The sequence below is a fragment of the Miniopterus schreibersii genome (genome assembly GCF_964146895.1).
Source record: "Miniopterus schreibersii genome assembly, chromosome: 6".
Lineage (NCBI taxonomy): Eukaryota > Metazoa > Chordata > Mammalia > Chiroptera > Miniopteridae > Miniopterus > Miniopterus schreibersii.
In genome coordinates this window covers 21,178,241-21,196,979 of record NC_138107.1, presented here as the reverse complement: position 1 = coordinate 21,196,979, position 18,739 = coordinate 21,178,241, and the positions used below count along the sequence as shown (strand labels likewise).

The following is an 18,739-nucleotide window of genomic DNA, read 5'->3' as shown; positions in this document are numbered from 1 at the left end:
AGAATTTTCCACAGAATTCTTCATGTGTGGAGTAGCCCACTCTGCCTCCCTAAGGATTCAGACACAAAGAAGGTCAGGGGAGCTAGGAACCGCTGTCTCATGTTGCGTCTGTACTGAGAATCAGGATTGCTGGGTGCTGGTCCTCGCACTGCCTCCAAGAAGCTGTATGACTTCAGGCCATCCATTATCACTTCTCGTCTGTTTCCTTGTGAAAAACATGAGCTTCTACCAGATCTAAAAAGTATGCACTCAGAGGTTCACATAGAAACCAAGTTGTAAATTGCCGACCCCACACACTTGGTGGTGTTTCTTAGAAATGTCCCTTGATACATTTGAATGCCAGTGTGGATAGTCTGTCTCATTACCTTTCATTCCATTTCTGCGTAGGAGTTAATCACCACATGGCTCATCAAGCCCTTCTCACCAAAAGGGTTATCTTGTTGCTCTGACACCTTGGGATGTGGGGGTGAATGACTGATAACAGCCACCCACGATGACATTTTTCTGCTTATTTTTTAAGTGTTTCAAATGACCTTGTTCCTGGAGCTGCCTTGGTAGCATTCCATAAAGTACCGTAGAAATGGAGAGCAGAAGGTTAAACCTCATTGGTGGGTAAATGTAGTGTCAGATGAGGAAAGCCAACTCTCAACATTAGATATGACTCACTCCGTGAACTGCGTCATCCCAGACCCAGCTGTGGTACACGCCTAACTTTTCTTTGAATGACAAGGTGCGTGAAGCCACCTTTGTTTATTGAGTTTGTCTCACGAGAGAAGAAAGCTTCTTGCTCAGTGTTAATTACAGCTCTTCACATGCTTGTGGACTGATTCAAGTTTGCTTTGCTCCAAGGAAAGAGAAAGCACATATGGTTTGCAGTGATGCTGCTGTGTCTTGATTACTTGGAAAAAGCCAGGAGGGTGTAATGCTCTCAGAGTGGTCGGTGGTGCTCAGGGAACGGGCAGGTAGTGGGGAGCTGCTCGTTGTGGCCTCTTTCACTGGAGTAGTCCTGCCCTCTCCTGAGCTGATTCGAAGAAGCCCTTCCTTTATGCCTCACCTTTGTCCAGCCTCCTGGCCTTCTCCCCTGAATTTCCAGGGACTGACCAAGGCAGCCTGAGCCCTGGAGGGAAATAGTGACTGAGGTGTCGTTGACCAGAGCACTGTCTCCTCCTCAGACTGACTGGAGGTAAGGCCAGGCCTTCGAGTAGAAAGCCTCTGGAGTCTGTTACTTGCAGCCATGAGTCACCACAGGGTTTGAAAGCACAGAATTCTCTGGTTTTCTTCTGAACGGGAATGAAGGGAGATCCTGATCCTGGCCATTTATGGAGGATGCTCTGAGACTCTTAGATGAGTAAACCTTAACTCAGGTGTTGGTCTCCGTGTGTTAAGTTGTTCTATCCCTCCTGAAGCCAAGGATATTTAAGAATGGGATTTTTCATATCACGAGTATATATTGTGAGGACTGGTTTTCATCTCTTGAACAGAATTCAGATGAATGTTGTCACGTTCAAGCCTCATTAGAACACTTTCTTGCATCTCAATTCCTCCATTTGCTAAACAAAAACAAAGCCTTTTTTTCCCCTGCAAATAAAACATGAGGCCTAGAACTGGGGGACAAGAGCAGCACCTTGAGCTGCTGTCACTCGCTCAGCAGGCATTTGTTCCGCACCTCGGTGTACTGTGGAGGGGAGCCACGGGCACCGCCTAGAGCTTGCCGAGAAGCTTCAGACAGCCCCATTAACAAGAGCTTAAAAGGGAGGGAGCACATGGGCGAGTGAGTCAGGGCCGGGTGAGCTTGGAGGAGGGGAGGGACTCCAGGCTGGAGGGCTCCAGGGAGCAGTCATGAAGAGAATAGTTTTAACTGAACGTGGAAGGGTAGATAGGATTGTAAGAGCTGGAGGTGGGGTACGTGGCTGCGGAGAGCATTCGGCTGAAAGGAAGAAAGTAACAGTCTCTGCTTACATTCATTGTGCTTATCCTGCGTTCCCGGTGGGAGAAGAGAAGCATTGCTCACTTCATCGGCCTTAAGAGGCGGGAGTTATTATTTTTATCCTATTTGAGGGCTGAGGAAACTGAGGCCTAAGAAGATTAAAATAGCGTGCCCGAGGTCACCCAGCTACACGTAGTTGGGAGGCTAGGGTTTAACCTGGTTCTGGCGGGTGCCCAAACCTGCGCCCTGCCCCTTGGGCACGCGCAGTGGTTAAGGAGAGGCAGGCTTGGACCGCGGAAGCGGGTCCTGTCTGCTTTGGTAGGGGAGGGAGGATCAGCTTGGAGGAACATTGTGGAAGAACGTGGGTACCTGAATACTGTGCCTGGGGTTTAGGGTACCCTAATTCTGAAGTCAGTGGCGAGTCACTGGAGGGTTTTCGACACACCGTTCTGTGGTTTGAGTGGCAACAGTGATGGGTCAAGCGTTGCAGTGAAGCCTGGCAGAGCTCCCGCAGGAGCCTCCAAGGCAGATGCGTGGGGGGCTCAGTGCAGTGAGGTGGCCCTGGATGAGAAGCTTCTGGTTTGTGTACTTGCCTTATGCTCAGTATCAGGAAGTTCATCATCCAGGACCTCAGTTTGAGTTCTCTAGCCTCCAAAGACAGGTATTTTAGACAAATTTGTTTTGTTTTGTTGTCATTTATGGGGGAAAGGTAAATGGAATTTTAGGTTGGTTAACTTAGAGTCAAGGCAATCCCACCTGGATTCCTTCTGAAAGACATTTTAAGAGAAAGGAGGCGTGTGTCTGCGAGTGCCTTCTGCTAGAGTTAACAGGCCCCTCGACCTGTGCCCACCCTTGAGGTCGGCATCTATGGGGTCATGGGGAAGAAGTGGTCGTCATCTTCCCCAGAGCGGTCCCTTGCTTTCCCACCCTCGCAGGGTACACATTGGTGAACGCAGTCACCTGGACCTCTGCGTGCACACACATCAGCCGTCCATTCTGGAACGGCAAGAGACACCATAAACCAGAACAGTAGCTGGAAAACAGTGATGGTATGGCCTAGAATTTTAGATTCATATGATAATAAAATTGAAAACAAGCCACAAGAACAATCATGTTAGTAAATTTTAAATTTTGCTAAGTATGGCTATTTCAAATGAAGCTATATTTTAAATTGTACAAATTTATCTTTATGAAAACTTTGCTGTGTTGCCCTTATTGTGTAAAAATTTCATCAGGAACCCTCAGTTCCCATTCTGTACCCTCCAGCCACAGAAGATAATTCATCAGTTTCCTTGTGCGGTAGAAGGAAGAACAGTGAGGTACATTGTACAAGACAGCACTTCCTTCTTCCTACCTCAGGTCTCCCAAGGACCCGCAGGCCATCAGCCCCCACCCCCAACTGCACTTTTTTTTTTTACTTCAAAATATTTTTTTTTTCAATTACAGTTGACATACAATATTATATTAGCTTCAGTTGTACATCCCAGTGATTAGATACTATATAACTTACTAAGTGATCATACTGATAAATCTGGTACCCACCTGGCACCATACATAGTTATTACAATATTATTGACTATATTCCCTATCCTGTACTTCACATCCCCATGACTCTTCTGTAACTACTAATTTGTACTTCTTAATTCCTTCAGCTTTTTTACCCACCCTTTCAACCCCCCGCCTATGTGGCAACTGTCAAAATGTTCTCTGTACCTATGAGTCTATTTCTTTTCTGCTTGTTTGTTTATTTTGTCTTTTAGATTCATTCGTTGACAGATACGTATTTATTGCCATTTTATTATCCATATTTTTTATCTCTCTTTTTCTTTTCTTCTTAAAGATGACCCTTCAACATTTCCTGTAGTGCTGGTCTGGTGGTGATGAATTCCTTTAGCTTTTCCTTATCTGTGAAGCTCTTTATCTGACCTTCAATTCTAAATGATAGCTTTGCTGGGTAGAGCAATCTTGGTTGTAGTTCCATGTTTTTCATCACTTTGAATATTTCTCGCCACTCCCTTCTGGCCTGCAAGGTTTCTGTTGAGAAATCAGCTGACAATCGTAGGGGTGCTCCCTTGTAGGTAACTAATTGCTTTTCTCTTGCTGCTTTTAAGATTCTCTCTTTGTCTTTAACCTTGGGCATTTTAATTATGATGTGTCTTGCTGTGGGCCTCTTTGGGTTCGTCTTGTTTGGAACTTTCCACTCTTCCTAGATTTTTAAGTCTATTTCCTTCACCAGGTTAGGAAAGTTTTCCGTCATCTTTTCACATAGGTTTTAAATTCCTTGCTTGCTCTTCTCCTGGCACCCCCATGACGTGAATGTTGGTACATATGAAAGTGTCCCAGAGGCTCCTTAAACTATTTTCATTTCTGAGGGATTTTTTTTCTATTGTTGTTACCAGATGGGGACCAGACCTGGAGCAGGTCTGCCTTGGGTCCATCAGTAGTGTGTAAGTTTTTGACTTTGTTCAGGAAATATTTCACAACATGAATCCAGGTGATTTTGAGAGTACCTTTATTAAAGCTGGGGACAGTGAAACAAAGGAAGGGCTTACAGTAGAAGAAGCAACAGGAGAGAGACAGAGAAAAGGGGGGCCTTGGAGACAGGTTCAGGGAGTAAGCCCGGGACGAGCTGCCACAGCCTGCTGCTCCCTTGGTTGCAAGTCTCATGGGGACCCTTAGAGAAAGAGAACAGAGATACGAGTCATGGGTTTGCTCTAGTGAGAATGCACCATGGGTAAAGTAGGTTTATTAAAGCTAGGGACAGCCCGGCTGGGCATGGCTCAGCGGTTGAGCATCGACCTGGGATCCAGGCGATTGGGGTTCAATTCCTGGTCAGGGCACATGCCCAGGTTGCGGGCTCGATCATTGACTCTCTCATCATTGATGTTTCTATCTCTCTCTCTCTCCCTCTCCTTTCCTTTCTCTGAAATCAATGAAGATATATTTTAAAAAATAATAATAATAAAGCTAGGGACAATGAAACTTTGAAGATTAAAGCCATGAGGAACCTTGGTCTTGAAGCTTTTCATCTTTCTTTGGCTGGCCAAATCCTAGGGGAGATTTCAGGGGAGGGTCTTAACAGAATATTCATTAGCTTTGCAGGTGTCTCCTTCAATATGTTGATTCATCAAAATGTGTGTATAGAAGGGTCAGAAGTTATTTTCTGGTTAGTTTTATTTTCAAAGAATGTCAACAAAAGAGGGCATCAGGAGCAAGCCATCCTGTCCGGGAACAGTCTCAACGTGTAAACCCTTTGCTCTTAGGTGTCCTTGATGAGGGAATATAAAACCTTGTGACTCATTAGCTGGCTGTAAATTGTTCAAATCGTTTGGCCTTGTTTAATTATTTGGCTCAGTTTCCCTTATTTCATGTGTCAAGGAATTTCCATAGCTTCTTAAGATCCTGTCACTTCTGATGGAGTGGTTTCTGCTGCCTTGTCTTCCATATCTGATTTGACCCTCTGCTTCATCTATGCCACTGTAGATTCCCTATAATGTATTCTTCACTTCAGTTAATGTAGTCTTCATTTCTGACTGGGTCTTTTTTATGTTTTCTAGTCCCATTTTTATGTTTCCCATCTCTTTGTTGACGTTTTCACTAAGCTCATCTACTCTTCCCCTAGACTCCTTGAGCATCCTGATCACCAGTGTTTTCAACTCTGCATCTAGTAGATTGTTTCCATTTTGTTTAGTTGTTGATCTGGAGTTTTGTTCTGTTCTTTCATTTGGGACAAGTTTCTTTGTCTCCTCATTTTGGCAGCCTCCTGTGTTTGTTTCTATGTATTAGGTAGAATTGCTACATCTCCTGGGCTTGGTAGAGTTACCTTATGTAGAAGGTGTCCTGTAAGGTCCTGTGGCACAGTTCCTCCCCATTCCCCCGAGCTGGGCACTTAAGGTATGCCCCCCATGTGGGCTGTGTACACCCTTTGGTTGTAGTTGAGCCTTCGTTGCTGTTGGCCCATCAATGTGAGGGATTTACCCCCAGGCCAATCAGCTGCAAGGACTGGCTGGGACCACCCTGGAGGATCAGCTGTGCAGGAGCCCATCCCATGGAGCAGTACTTACTTCAGTGGGGTTCAGCTGCCCACTGAATCTGCCCCTTACGTGTGTCATTGTGGAGGTGGTTGGATGGTGCTTCATTGTGGTGTGGTCTGAAGTTCTCAACCAGGAACACTGGCTCTGGGGCTCTTAGCGGTGCAGGCCAAAGTCAGCCACTGCCTGTGTTCTGCCTGGAGCCACCCAGCATGAGCTACAGAGCCATCTGCAGATGGCTGCTACTTGTGCTGGGCTTGGAGGTGCCCAGGAGAGGCCAAGCTGCAAACCAAGGCCAGCTGCTGGTGCCGGGCCTGCGGCCACTTAGCTAGAGGTACAGGCATGCTGAGTCCAGATGCTGCTTTTTAAAGAGATCTTAGGAAAGTCTGAAGCATGAGCCAAGACAGGCCATTTGTATGGAAAAGCCACTGGAAACAGCTTGAGTAGACCTGCAAGTTGGGTGCTGTGGGGTCTCGGAATCACCAGGGTGGGGCAAACAGTGTGAGCCAGGGAGCCAGGTTGATGGAGACTCAGATATGATGCCTGCCTGCCAGCTCTGCGGGGAAAGGGCTCAGCAAAGGAACAATGGCTTCTGCCAGCAGTTCTGTCTGGGAGAAAATTGCCCCTCTAATCCTCACCCTGCAGCCATACAATTCAGTTCCTCCCTGTGTGTCTCTGGTACTTTTAAAGCTGCTGCCCCAGCGCTGGAGCTCAGAGGGAGTGAGTCCAAGTAAGTCCCTGTGTGGGCCCTTGGAGGAACTGCCTGCGACTCCAGCAGCCCTCCATCTCACTCAGCCTCAATTCCTGCTGGTTTTTATAGCCAGAAGTTATGAGGACTTCTCTTCCTGGCACTGGAACCCTGGGCTGGGGGCATGGTGTGGGGCTTGGGCCCCTCGCTCCTTAGGGGGGCCTGTATAGCTGAGATACCCCTCTTGATTTTTTCACCACACGTATGTGTGGGACCAGCCTGTTCCACGTCTCCACCCCTCCTATCAGTCTCAGTGTGGCTTCTTTATATCCTTAGTTGCTGGACTTCTCCCAACTGCACGTTGGACTCAGGCTTTATCTTGATTCCTGGAACTTCTGATAGGTCTGCATGTAGTATGCTTATCTGGCCATAACTTTAGAGAGTTGTATAAGACCAAAAGGATAATATGCCTTCTGATAAATTACCTTGTGGGTGCTGGTCTTTCGAAGATCAGATCAAGAAGTCTTAACATAGCCATTGTAGAAAATTAGAACAGAACCTTTAGAGAGATTTAGTCCAGCCTTGTCTTTTTACAGTAAAACAGCCAAGGTCTAAGGGAATTAGCTGGCTTGCCTCTGGCCCTGGCACTTCTAATCCTAAATGCTTTCATCATAGGATGACGAAATCCCAGTGCTTCCTAATTCCAGTGCTTTCATCATAGGATGACGCCTCCCCTTAGGTGTACTCTAAATCTCTGTGCTGATCTTCGGCCATGGAAAACTGTGATAACTCTTAATACTTTTTTATATATAGAAGATGGCAAAGCAGAAGGAAACAACAAAAAGGAAATTAATAGAACACTCAGCTTCTAAGCAGGGTGTTCAGTGGCTGCACCCACTGCCAGGATTTATTTCTGAGGTCAGACTGGGGGAAGGTTTAACAGTGTGTCTTTAGACCCTTGCAATCCTTTGTTCCTGAGGGAGTCCTTGGGCAGGGGCATGGGGGGAGGCTCTGGAGTCCTGTTTTCTCAGTTACATCTTTCTCAAGGCACTAGTATGCAAATCATATTTGAAGTTAAAGAGCTCGAAACCAGTGGTTACCACTCCTAGTTACATCAGTTACCTTGAGAGCTTTGTAAAAGCTCCTCAGAATTGTGGTTTAATGGTCTGGGGGGAGGCTAGGCCTTAGCAAGTTTTAAAAGCTCCCCAGGTGATCCTGTTAAACAGCTGGAATGGGAACCACAGCTCCCAGCCAGCGGTTCTCAGACTTTAACTGCATCAAATCACCTGGAAAGCAACCAACGTGTTATCGCACCGCTGGGCTTCACATCCAGAATTTTCTGATTCAGTGAGTGTAGGGTGGGGCTTGCAATTTCGTGTTTCTAACAAATTCCTGGGTGATGCTGCTGCTGCTAGGTTGGGACCACACTTTGTAAACCATAGTATTAGATTCTTAAAGGGTCTGCAATCTAGGACTTGGAGGCCCTGCCTTGGTGGTCCATCCCCAGAGTTTTCATTCTAAGGGTCTGGGGTGGGCTCAAGAATTTGCGTGTCTTATAAGTTTCCATCTGACTAATGCAGCTGGACTGGGAAACGCACTTTGAGAAACAGGGTCAGTCCTTGGGTTGGATACCGGGATGAGATCGGGCACAAGGCAGGCCACCTCAAATGTCTCCCCATCTGCTGCCAATTGGCCACCGGAGGCACTATCACCAGGAAAACTCGAGGTTGCCCTAGGCTTCAGGAGGAGGCAGGGAGCAACAGTTTACATGGACAAAGAATAGCATCTCCAGGGTGTTTGTCTAGAACATAGTAGACAGTGGACATGCAGAGGGGGGTCAAATCAGACCTTCCCTCTGGACTGGTGAAGTGGGACTGTGGCTCTCCTCTAGGTGCTCATTGTGTGCACATGAGGAAACTGAGGCCCCCACAGTGAGCTGCTGATACTGCAGGTCCGTAACCTAGAGCTTGCACCCTGATTCTGGGGTCCTTTCTGTGACACCACAATGCCTGCTCTGCTGTAGGTGAATTCTGAGGAATGGGCTCAATTTCCTCAGTCTGCAGAGGTCTAATGCATGGATCCAGCGGATGACACAGCAACAGGAAGCAATGATGAGGCTAGACTAAATTATCCCGAGGCTACAGCAGTGGTTCCCAAAGTGTGGGCGCTTGTTAGAAATAGGAATTCTTAGAACCCTGCCCCAGGCAGCCTGCTGCTGGGGCAGAAACCCTGCCAGCGAGCTGTTGTAATATGCCCTTGAGCTGATTCTGGTTGGACTCAGGTTTGAGAATTAGTGGGTGAGGAAAGCCTGCGCTGTGATCTACCCTGAGGCCACTGGGGGCAGGGCTGGGAGCCTGTGGTTGGGTTTGGAGTTGGCAGGGCGCTTGTGATGGCTTCGGGAATTGAGCGCTCTGGAGGAAGTGAGCTTGATAAAAAAGCAGCTTGGAAAACTGCATCCTGGAGTGCTTCCTGGGTCCACTCATTCTGTCACTGGGTCCACCCTTGTGAAATTGAGACTCAAATCATTTCAACTTATACTTAATTCACACTCCCCTGTTGTTATGTGTTTTGCTCAGAGCAAACTTGCCTCAGCCAGGTCAATTTTCAGTGATTCTGAAACTAATGAACTTTTATTGATTAGGGCTTTAATGGTTCTGATAGTGTTGGTAATTGGTTTTTCTCCTTTTTTTCAGTTAGTGACAGGAGTATGGGAAGGCAAATACAACTTCTTCTGTCAGGGCACACGCAGCGCAGGAGAAGCAGATATGAAGGTACTGTCCCTCTTTATTATTTTAAATCTTTTTTTTAATAAAGAAATTGCACAAAAGACAAAACGGCTTATAACCTCACTGTCCAGGTCATCCCTATTGACATTTTAAAAAGAATCTTAAAAAACGTATGTACACATAAGATGAAATTTGAACCACATGAAAAGGTATAAGATGAAAACTAAAGTTTTCTTCTCTGCAAAAGTAAGTCCTCAACAGTTTTGAGGGAGGAAAATGCATGCATTTATCAGTATTTGTGCAACATTTATGTGAGCAGGATCATAGAGTAACATCTTAAATGCTTTATTGGTTCCTTTGAGTGCCCTCTGCGTGGTGGCCCCAGATTCTGACTCCCACTCTGGAGTGCTTTGTTCTTACATAAAAGGCTGGAGCGAGCTCAGCAGGGCAGTCATCTCCTTTGAGCACCTGTGTGGCTTGTTCAGCTGGGCGGGGACCTGACACTGACAGTTTCAGTTCCTCTTCTTCTTTGCCTCGTGCCCTGCCACCTGCCCCATGCCAGCCCCTGGAATCAGGAGTGCCTTTCAGGTGGCTTCTCTGTCCCAATGGCTCTGCAGGCTCCTTCTGAAGAAACAATCCTGTTTTATTAGAGCCTTAAAGGGTGTCAGCGGCCCTTTCAGAACCTGCTCTGTTGTCATTTCAAACCTCCCCCCACCCCCAGTCATGCTCTTTGGGGAAAGCCACCTGCAGAATGACCAGTGCTCCCAACTGCCAAAGGGCTGTGGGGCCAGCAGGGTGCTCGGGCTTGATTCCAGGATGTCAGTAAACATGTCAGAGGAGATGTTTCAGAGAAACACTGACGCCCTTCCTCCTAGATTATCCGTGTCCTCTGGTGGTACTACTTCTCCAAACTCATCGAGTTCATGGACACCTTTTTCTTCATCCTGCGCAAGAACAACCACCAGATCACGGTCCTGCACGTCTACCACCACGCCTCCATGCTGAACATCTGGTGGTTCGTGATGAACTGGGTCCCCTGCGGCCACTGTAAGTCTCACGGACGGGGCGGGGGGGGGGGCAGGTGTGAGGAAAAGCGCTGAATTGGAACTAATGCTCTTAGACAAGGAGCCGTTTCCATAGATTTCTAGGTCAAGCACTTGAACGTGGTGTCCGGGATGCTGCTAATGATAGTTTGCATGGCCTGTGTGCTCAGTACGTGGCCAAAACCTTTCTCTAGTTTAGTAAATGTCCTGTGCTGATTTTGGCAAGAGGAGGGAAATTATTAATAGAGTCCCAGCCTGGGGCATATTAAGAAATAGGGACAGTACTTCCTGTCACACAGGGCAGCTGTTCCAGGTTATTTCTAATTGTTTCTGTATGATTTGGAAGGTGTTTGACTGACAGGCAGGCTGGGAAGATGGAATCACACCTTTGAGTGAAGCCCAGAGAGCAGGGCTAATAACGAGGCAGAGCTTCAGCTACGCGTTGCGTCAGGGAACGCGCACGTGTTCTAGCATCATGGCCCTCACATTCCATGAAGCATGTTTAGCAGGATGTGGGTGGCTTTGGGAAGCTTATGACCTGAACTCTCTCACAATTGTCAGAGAGTAAGTTGTCACCTTCCAGTTCGGCTTGGGAGTTATCACAAATGTCCCAATCAAAATTCCTGTCATCCATCACTGACAAATTTGAATGAGAACCTTTGCGTCTATTCTCTTCCCCCCCTTAGGGATAGCACTGCCCTTAATTCACTCAGCTCACCAAGATTCACAGTCACAGAATTTTAGAACTGGAACAGACTTTCCATATACAGCTCCTTTCAGCTGAAGAGAAAACTGAGGTGGTAGAAGGGTTGGTGCACTCGGGGTGCAGGCCCCTCACTAGTGTTGTTTCTTTCCTCACCCTCGATACTTTATGGCTGTGGATTAACTGGCTTAACTTTCTCATAGAAACAGCACCCCCTTACCTTTGAAGAGTGCTTTAAAGTTTCAAAGACCTTACAGGATGACAGATTTTAACCTGGCCCATGAGAAACAACCAGAGAATGGATGTGACTTGTCCAAGATCACACAGCCACTTGCTGTCATAGCCAGGGGTCGAATCTCATTCCCTGCCCCCAGCCTTGTTCACCTCTGACTGCACATGGAAAGCCAGATAGCTTTGTTTGGTTGCCTGCTGTGGAGGAGGAAGACAGAGAGTCTAAAAAAAGAACTTGGGGATCCGACTGGAAATTAAAAATCATCTGATAAAAGGCGGGTCTTTCATCTCTAAGGAACTGGACCCTGAACTGCATTAGCAGTAAAAATATATGGTCTCAGTACTGCAGTCCTGGGGAGTAATTAGGAGGTGACTTCAAAGGCCTCTCCAAGCCTCGGCCCGTGTGCAGCCAGTGTGCAGAGATAGCTGGCTTTGAACATAGCGCCCGTCGCAGTCTTCCCAAGCCTTCCACTCAGCACCCGGAGGCCCCGGGCTTGCAGAGAAAAGCAGCTGCCTCTGGGAGTGGGTGAGGCTCTGGCAGCAAAGCCTTTAGATGTGGGGGGGGTGGCAGGTGCTTTCATGGCTTCCGGGTTAGATACCCACCTGGGAGCTGCCCCTGACCCTAGGCTTAAGGCTGCCTGGCCACGTGGAAACTGAATTCCGATTACACATCTGTGTAGCGCTGCTGCAGTGTTTGCCAGCCCCTGTTCAAAATAATCTGATTTCAGATTTAAAAAGGATCTTGGATTGTTTTTCTTTTTTACCTGTTCCAAATAAAACACTGATGCACCCTCCTCTCCAAATCCTCTCTGTCCCTGCAGCTTATTTTGGTGCCACACTTAACAGCTTCATCCATGTCCTCATGTACTCGTACTATGGTCTGTCTTCGGTCCCTTCCATGCGTCCGTACCTCTGGTGGAAGAAGTACATCACTCAGGGCCAACTGGTGAGTGCCTCAGCCTCTTTCCCCAGCACTCGCTGCTGGGGGTACACAGAGCTCTTCCTGGGGGTGCTCCTGCTGCCTTCCTGGCTTGATTGTTGTTCAGTAGCACCTACAATATGCCTTTCCCACCCTTTCTCATGTGTTCCGATTAAAACTCCATGAGATGGTCAGAGAGGGAAATTTTCTTAATTTTAACCAATGGAGAAACTGTTCCCGTGGGCATACAGCTAGTTGAGTTGCAGAATGAGGACTGGAGTCTAATTTTCTGACTTGAAGTTCAGTCCTCTGTTCTTCGTTTGTATACAAAGCATGTGTGCATATGTGTGTCTGTCTGTCTAGGTGTCCACTAATTACAATCCAAAATCCAAAGTGAAAGCTGTTTATCTGTGTTCCCAGGAGTTTCAGAAGGAGCCATGGAGGGGCATGAGTCCAGGGTGCTTGTAGCTTCTTAGGCAGCAGGTATATTTGCTAAGGCAGGTGCCAGGTGACCCTTCAGCTCTCTTGTAATGGAGTACCTGTTGGTGAGAATGACACCTGCTGTGCTCCAGACGAAGCCCCCTTCCCCAGGTTCACCAGGCCAGGGCCCCCCAGCAACTGTTTGCACCTGGTGGTCATTTCTCACCATCCCTTTCTTAAGCATTCCCTCACTGGCAGTATCTCATAGACCCCTATTCCTCTCCCCTCATGAGTTCTTCCACAACTCATCATTCATACTATTACTAAGGATAAACGCTGACATTGTGGAGTCTACTGTGTTGGGCACTCGTGCTTAGTAAGCCGTTCTACACGAATTGTTCCAATAGCCTGGTGTCATGTTATCATTACCCTTTTGCAGAAGAGGACACTGAAGCAGTAGGCCCAGACTAGCTGACGGGGGGCTGAGACATCAACACATACCTGACCTTGCCTTTTAACAGGTTTTCCAAAGAAACCAAGGGGATTCAGATCCCTCCAAGTTGATTGTAATTTTTCAATATTTAAAAATAACAATCTGGGGGGGGAATTGGAGACGATCTGAACTCCTGATGTGTTTGACATTTCATTATCACTTCCCATCAGCTGTTGTACAGTACTTGTGTTACACTCGAGGAGCAGCGATGAGATTGGCTTACACTACACAGCCGCTGGTCCACCGAAGCAGAGTTTAAAAGAACTGACTGGGGAAGTTGGCCCTTAGAGGCAGAAGATAACACCCAGTTTGCCGAGATTTTAAGCGCCACCGCTAGTTATTACTCAGCCAAGGGTACTTACCTTAAAAAAGAGAAAAATAAGAAAAAGCAGTTCTTTATACAGTAACACTGGAGCTAGGCCCGAAAGGTAGCTGCAGAACCCTGCCCTCTGCTATTACTTCTCTTATAAGATGCTCCTCCGGTAGCCACACTTTATTTTAACACCTTGCTGGCCGGTCACAGTATACACATGCTTCTGTGTCCGAACATTGCCGACTGGTCACGAGATGACTCGTGTCCGCACTTACATTAATTTAAGTCATTTTAAACACCTTGTTGACCTTTCACGACAGAAAAGTAGCCTGCCGCATGGGCGAGTTCTGGCACAAAATAACCGGTTAGCAAGGTAACACCCTTGCGTCATTTTTTCAGGCACTTCTACATGCTTTTCAAGATTTACTCGTCAAAAATTTTCTGTGGACTTTGCATTATAGTCCGATAAGAATTTAAACCTACTTATCAGCCTTCACCAAACCAAAAGGGAACACAATTAAGGACTAGGAAAGGTGTCCAGCAGGATCGGACATTCTGTAGGGACATCACTGGTTCCCTTTAAACATGCACCCCACGCCCTTTCTTCCTCCCTAAAAAACACACACACACAAAAAAAACTTGCCTCTCTCTCTCTACTATGTGCCTGAAGTTTCCGTGTGTATTTTGGCTGTGTTGTTTTTTTTAACATTTTCTTTTTGTCTCCAGCTTCGTTGAGCATAATTGACATATAACATTGTATGAGTTTAAGGTGTACAGCATAGCAATTCAATTATATGTATGTATTAGGAAATGATTACCACAGTAATCACCTCACATAGTTACAGGTTTTTTCTTGTGATGAGAACTTTTAAGATCTATTCTGAGCAACTTTGAAGGATGTAATACAGTATTGTTAACTGTTCCTTGAATTTCAGAAAAGGTGGTTTAAGTAGCTTGGAAGGGAAGAAGAGTGTATATAAGACACATACAGAAAGATGTATAGTTTGGGATAAATTTAGCATATGCTTCGTGTTTGTGGTACCTACAGAAAGGTTCTAAGTGTAATTCACAAGTGGGGGTGCAGGGTAGAGAGCCCAGTCTGGCGTGGCCGCTTGTCCATGGGCTGTACCATGGGCTCAGCTGTCCCCTCTCTCCCATCAGCTTCAGTTTGTGCTGACAATCGTGCAGACCACCTGCGGGGTCATCTGGCCGTGTTCGTTCCCTCTTGGTTGGTTATATTTCCAAATTGGATACATGATTTCTCTGATCACTCTCTTCACAAACTTCTACATTCAGGTAAGTCTCCCTCGTCGGTGGCAGTTGGGCTTTGGGGCTTTATCACAGAGACCCTCACCTGTTCGTTTAAGGGGGACATGTAGAGGCCCTGCCTTGTGCCGGGCACTGGGCACTAATTTAGTCACAGTGACAGGGCAGTCCCTGCCTTTGGGAGGGAGGATCACTGCTAATGTAGAAGATGCTATATCTTTCCTGGGCCTCCCAAGTCCTAGATTTTTGGGAAGGGAGGCTTGGGATTTATGTGGAAAAGCAAAACTGCTCAGGAGGTTCCTATATCACTTCCCTGAAGACCTGCGGCAGACACGTGGTAAGTGATTTTCAGTCAGAAGTCTCACAGCCCTGCTGCCACCGTTAAATTAAATGTCTGAAGAAATTTCCATCACAATCTATCAGCTATAGATAGAAATCTGCCCTTTGTCCCAGTTTTCTTGCACATCCACTTCTCCAGTTTGGAGGCTCAGTTCATTTCCAAGTGCATGATGTAATGCGGGTTTTACTCACAGAAGGGTCCATTTAGGGCACATTATCTCCGGTGGAGCCTGACCACTTTGCAGCCACTGCGGATTGCCCTGCCTCCCATCACCCCTGGGTGATGTATGTTCCAGCTCCCGTGGGCAGTGTCTGGTTCCAGGGCAGGCACAGGAGGTCAGAGGCAAGGACAGAGACCACGGCCACCAGGGCAGTAGAGCCTGGTCATGTCCAGCAGCCACCTGGCGGCCCCGCCACGTTTCCTCTTCCCTCTGCCCTCCTGTGCTCTGATTCACATGCACCGGGGCTGGCATCTTGGAGTTGAGTTCACATACCGCTGGCCTAGTAGTGCATGCTGCGCTTTGGGACATTTCATCAGGACAAGGGAGTTAAAGGACAGGACCCCATGAAGGTGCAATAATGCTGACGTTAGCTGCTTATAACAGCCATGGCACTTTGTACACGAGGGCCGAAATAGCTGCTGAAGTAATGAGCACATCTTTTTTTTTTTAAACTTTTTAAAACTTTGTTGTTGTTAATCCTCCCCCGAGGATATTTTTTCCATTGATTCTTACAGAGTGGAAGAGGGGGAGGAGGAGGGAGAGAGAGAAGCATCCACGTGAGAGACATATCTGTTGTCTTCCACATGCACCCCTCCTGGGGCCAGGGATGGAACCTGCAACCCAGGTACCGGCCCTTGACCGGAAATCGAACCCGAGACCCTTCAGTGCGCAGACCAACGCTCTAACCACTGAGCAACCTGACCAGAGCAACTTTTTTTTTTTTTTTAGAGAGAAACATCGATTTGTTGTTCCACTTATTTTTCATTCATTGGTTGAGTCTTGTGTGGGCCCTAACCGGGGATCAAATGCATCAGAATGACGCTCTAACCAACAGAGCTACCCAGCCAGGGCCTGTTGAGCCTTTTCTTGAAGACAAGGGCTATGAGTTCCCAAAGACGTACTACAGACTAGGAGAAACCAGTGGGGTCACGTAACCCCTCTCCTCTGCCATCCAGATACTGAAGGGGCACAACAATAAAGTGTAAATTGACTTTTCTGTTTAATTTTTAAAATAGTATTTTTATTGCAGCCCATGACTCAGTGAACTATAGGCTAAGCCTCAAAAAACAGAAGAGTGATTGAAACCAGTGGCAAAAAAAATACCCAGAAATGTTCTCATGGTTGCTCGACTACAAAAATTCCTTCTTGATAGCATTGGGCCCTGAAGGGAAACTGGGTTAGTGTTAGGGATGCCACCCTAGCACAGTGCCAGGTCACCTGCTGCTATCTGCCCCTGTGTGTTTCAGACTTACAACAAGAAGGGTGCCTCCCGACGGAAAGAGCACCTAAGGGACCACCAGAATGGGTCCCTGGCCGCTGCCAACGGACACACCAACAGCTTCTCGTCCCTGGAAAACAATGTGAAGCCGAGGAAGCAACGGAAGGATTGAGGTTGAAGAGTTGCAAACCTCCAAACCACGTCGTCTGATTGTAAGCACAGTATGAGTTGTGCCCGATGCTCGTTAACAGCTGCTGTACCTAGTCCGGCCTACAATAGTGTGATTCACGTAGGACCTCTTTCATCACTTCAAAACCCCTAAAAAACATATACAGAGTAGACAAGTAGGCATAAGATTTTTAACATTTCTGGGCTCTCGCCACAGCGCGGAGGGAGTGTTATTGTAGTATACGACACTGCTGTTGCCTTATTAGTTATAACATGATAGGTGCTGAATTGTGATTCACAATTTGAAAACACTGTAATCCAAACTTTTTTTTTTTTACTGTAGATCATGCATGTGATTGTAAATTTGTACAATGTTACAGTAGAGAAACACACATGCCTTAAAATTTTAAAAGCAGGGCCCAAAGCTTATTAGTTTTAATTAGGGTACGTTTCGAGTTTTGATTCCTTTTCAATAGCTCTGATTAGAAAAATCAAAGACCATGATTTATGAACTAGCGTGTGACACATGATTTCAGGTGACTTGTACATGTGAAGTCAGAAACGGCACCTTCGGTTTTGTAATATTGGCTTTAAATCAGGCAGGCTCAACTCTAGTGGAACAGTCAGTTTAACTTTTTAACAGATCTTATTTTTTTATTTTGATTGCCACTATTAATAATGTAAAAAGGGGTGGGGGGCTCTAAAGCAGTCTCGATGAAACTTAAATATATATTCTTTATCTTCAAGATTTTAGGAAGTGTGTAGGATGAGTAGGCCATGTTTAAGTTCTGAAGTGCTCAGTGTTTTTATACGGGAAACAAAGCCCATTTTGCTTCCACTTGTGAGAGAGAGGAGATAGATTTTTCAAGCGCGAGGACTGATTATATAACATTTGACGGACTCCCACAGATGAGCAGTGGTTGCCAGGGTCCAGATGCAGATTGATTTCTGTACTGCTATCTATGTTGACACAAACTTCCTTTTAAAATGTGCCTAGCTTACCAAAATTAATAAAGTGTGGGGGGGCAAAGGACCTTCCCTAAAAAAAATTTAAGGTAAAATTAAACAGATAGCTACAGCATAAGAGAACTGGGAAATTGGATAGAGATCATTTGTTTAATGTAACTCTAGTAGCACTTGTCATATTTTTTCTGCTTAGAATCTAAAGATTTGTTCAGAACCGCTTGTTTAAAAAGAATAGACTACTTATAAAGTCATGTCTCACACCTTTTCGGAGGCAGTGGTCAAACAGATACAGACTTTTGTGTGTGTCATTTTAAAGTGTCAGCATTTAGTCTCTGAATACCTTCTCCATCGGGGAAAAATATTCATGGAACCACTCGTGACACATCTTAGAAAGTCATTGACAATGTATAAACTAATTGTTGGTTTGATATTTATGTAAATATCATGCTTTAATTTTGCACATTCATATTATAGGGAGCCAGTTGGTTCTCTAGTTAGTCTTGTGGGTTTTCTGTTGGAAGGAGTCACAGCATCTGTTTACATTTACCTTATCAAGTCTAGAATGTGTATATTTGTAAATGTACGTCTTCCTAGGTACTAGTTTGTGAAAGTCTTTACATATTTCAATACAGAAACTGTAACATTCAGTAGTGTGCTGTCAAAGTGTGCTTTAGCTCATCTGGATATACCCACACTCTTCAATAATGTCTGAACATTAATCATTAAAACGTTTTTGATTACCTGTGCTTGCGCTGTCTGTGGTTTTTGTGTTGCCGATTATGAAGGATGAGACAAATCCACTTTCTTCACTTTCTGGGGACTCACATGATGGATGTCCATAATGCAGTGTGAGAGGTCATGTTGCCCAGCGCACACGAGGAGGGCTTTCCACACAGTAAGGCATGGTGTTGGTCCTACTAATTCTTTCCTCTCTGCCTTTTCCCAGTTCCTCCACGAAAGTCTAACTCTAAGAATTCTCCTTTTTCCTTTCTTGCTTCTCTCCCCCTCTCTCCCCGTACCCCGGGCTGTTAGCCACTTTCCTAAGTAGACCAGAGGTTCACACTTT

The 18,739-nt window shown here is 46.2% G+C and overlaps 1 protein-coding gene across 1 annotated transcript in view; it reads left to right on the top strand.

Annotated features, from left to right (window-relative positions):
• ELOVL5 (ELOVL fatty acid elongase 5) overlaps positions 1 to 18,419 on the top strand; it is a 74,050-nt gene extending 55,631 nt beyond the window's left edge. Inside the window, exons 4-8 of the mRNA XM_081141611.1 lie at positions 9,340 to 9,417; positions 10,248 to 10,419; positions 12,171 to 12,295; positions 14,656 to 14,790; positions 16,568 to 18,419. Coding sequence (XP_080997737.1) covers positions 9,340 to 9,417; positions 10,248 to 10,419; positions 12,171 to 12,295; positions 14,656 to 14,790; positions 16,568 to 16,711 — 654 coding nt within the window. The 3' untranslated portion in view covers positions 16,712 to 18,419. The remainder of the gene's footprint in view (positions 1 to 9,339; positions 9,418 to 10,247; positions 10,420 to 12,170; positions 12,296 to 14,655; positions 14,791 to 16,567) is intronic.
• The last annotated feature ends 320 nt before the right edge of the window (positions 18,420 to 18,739 follow it).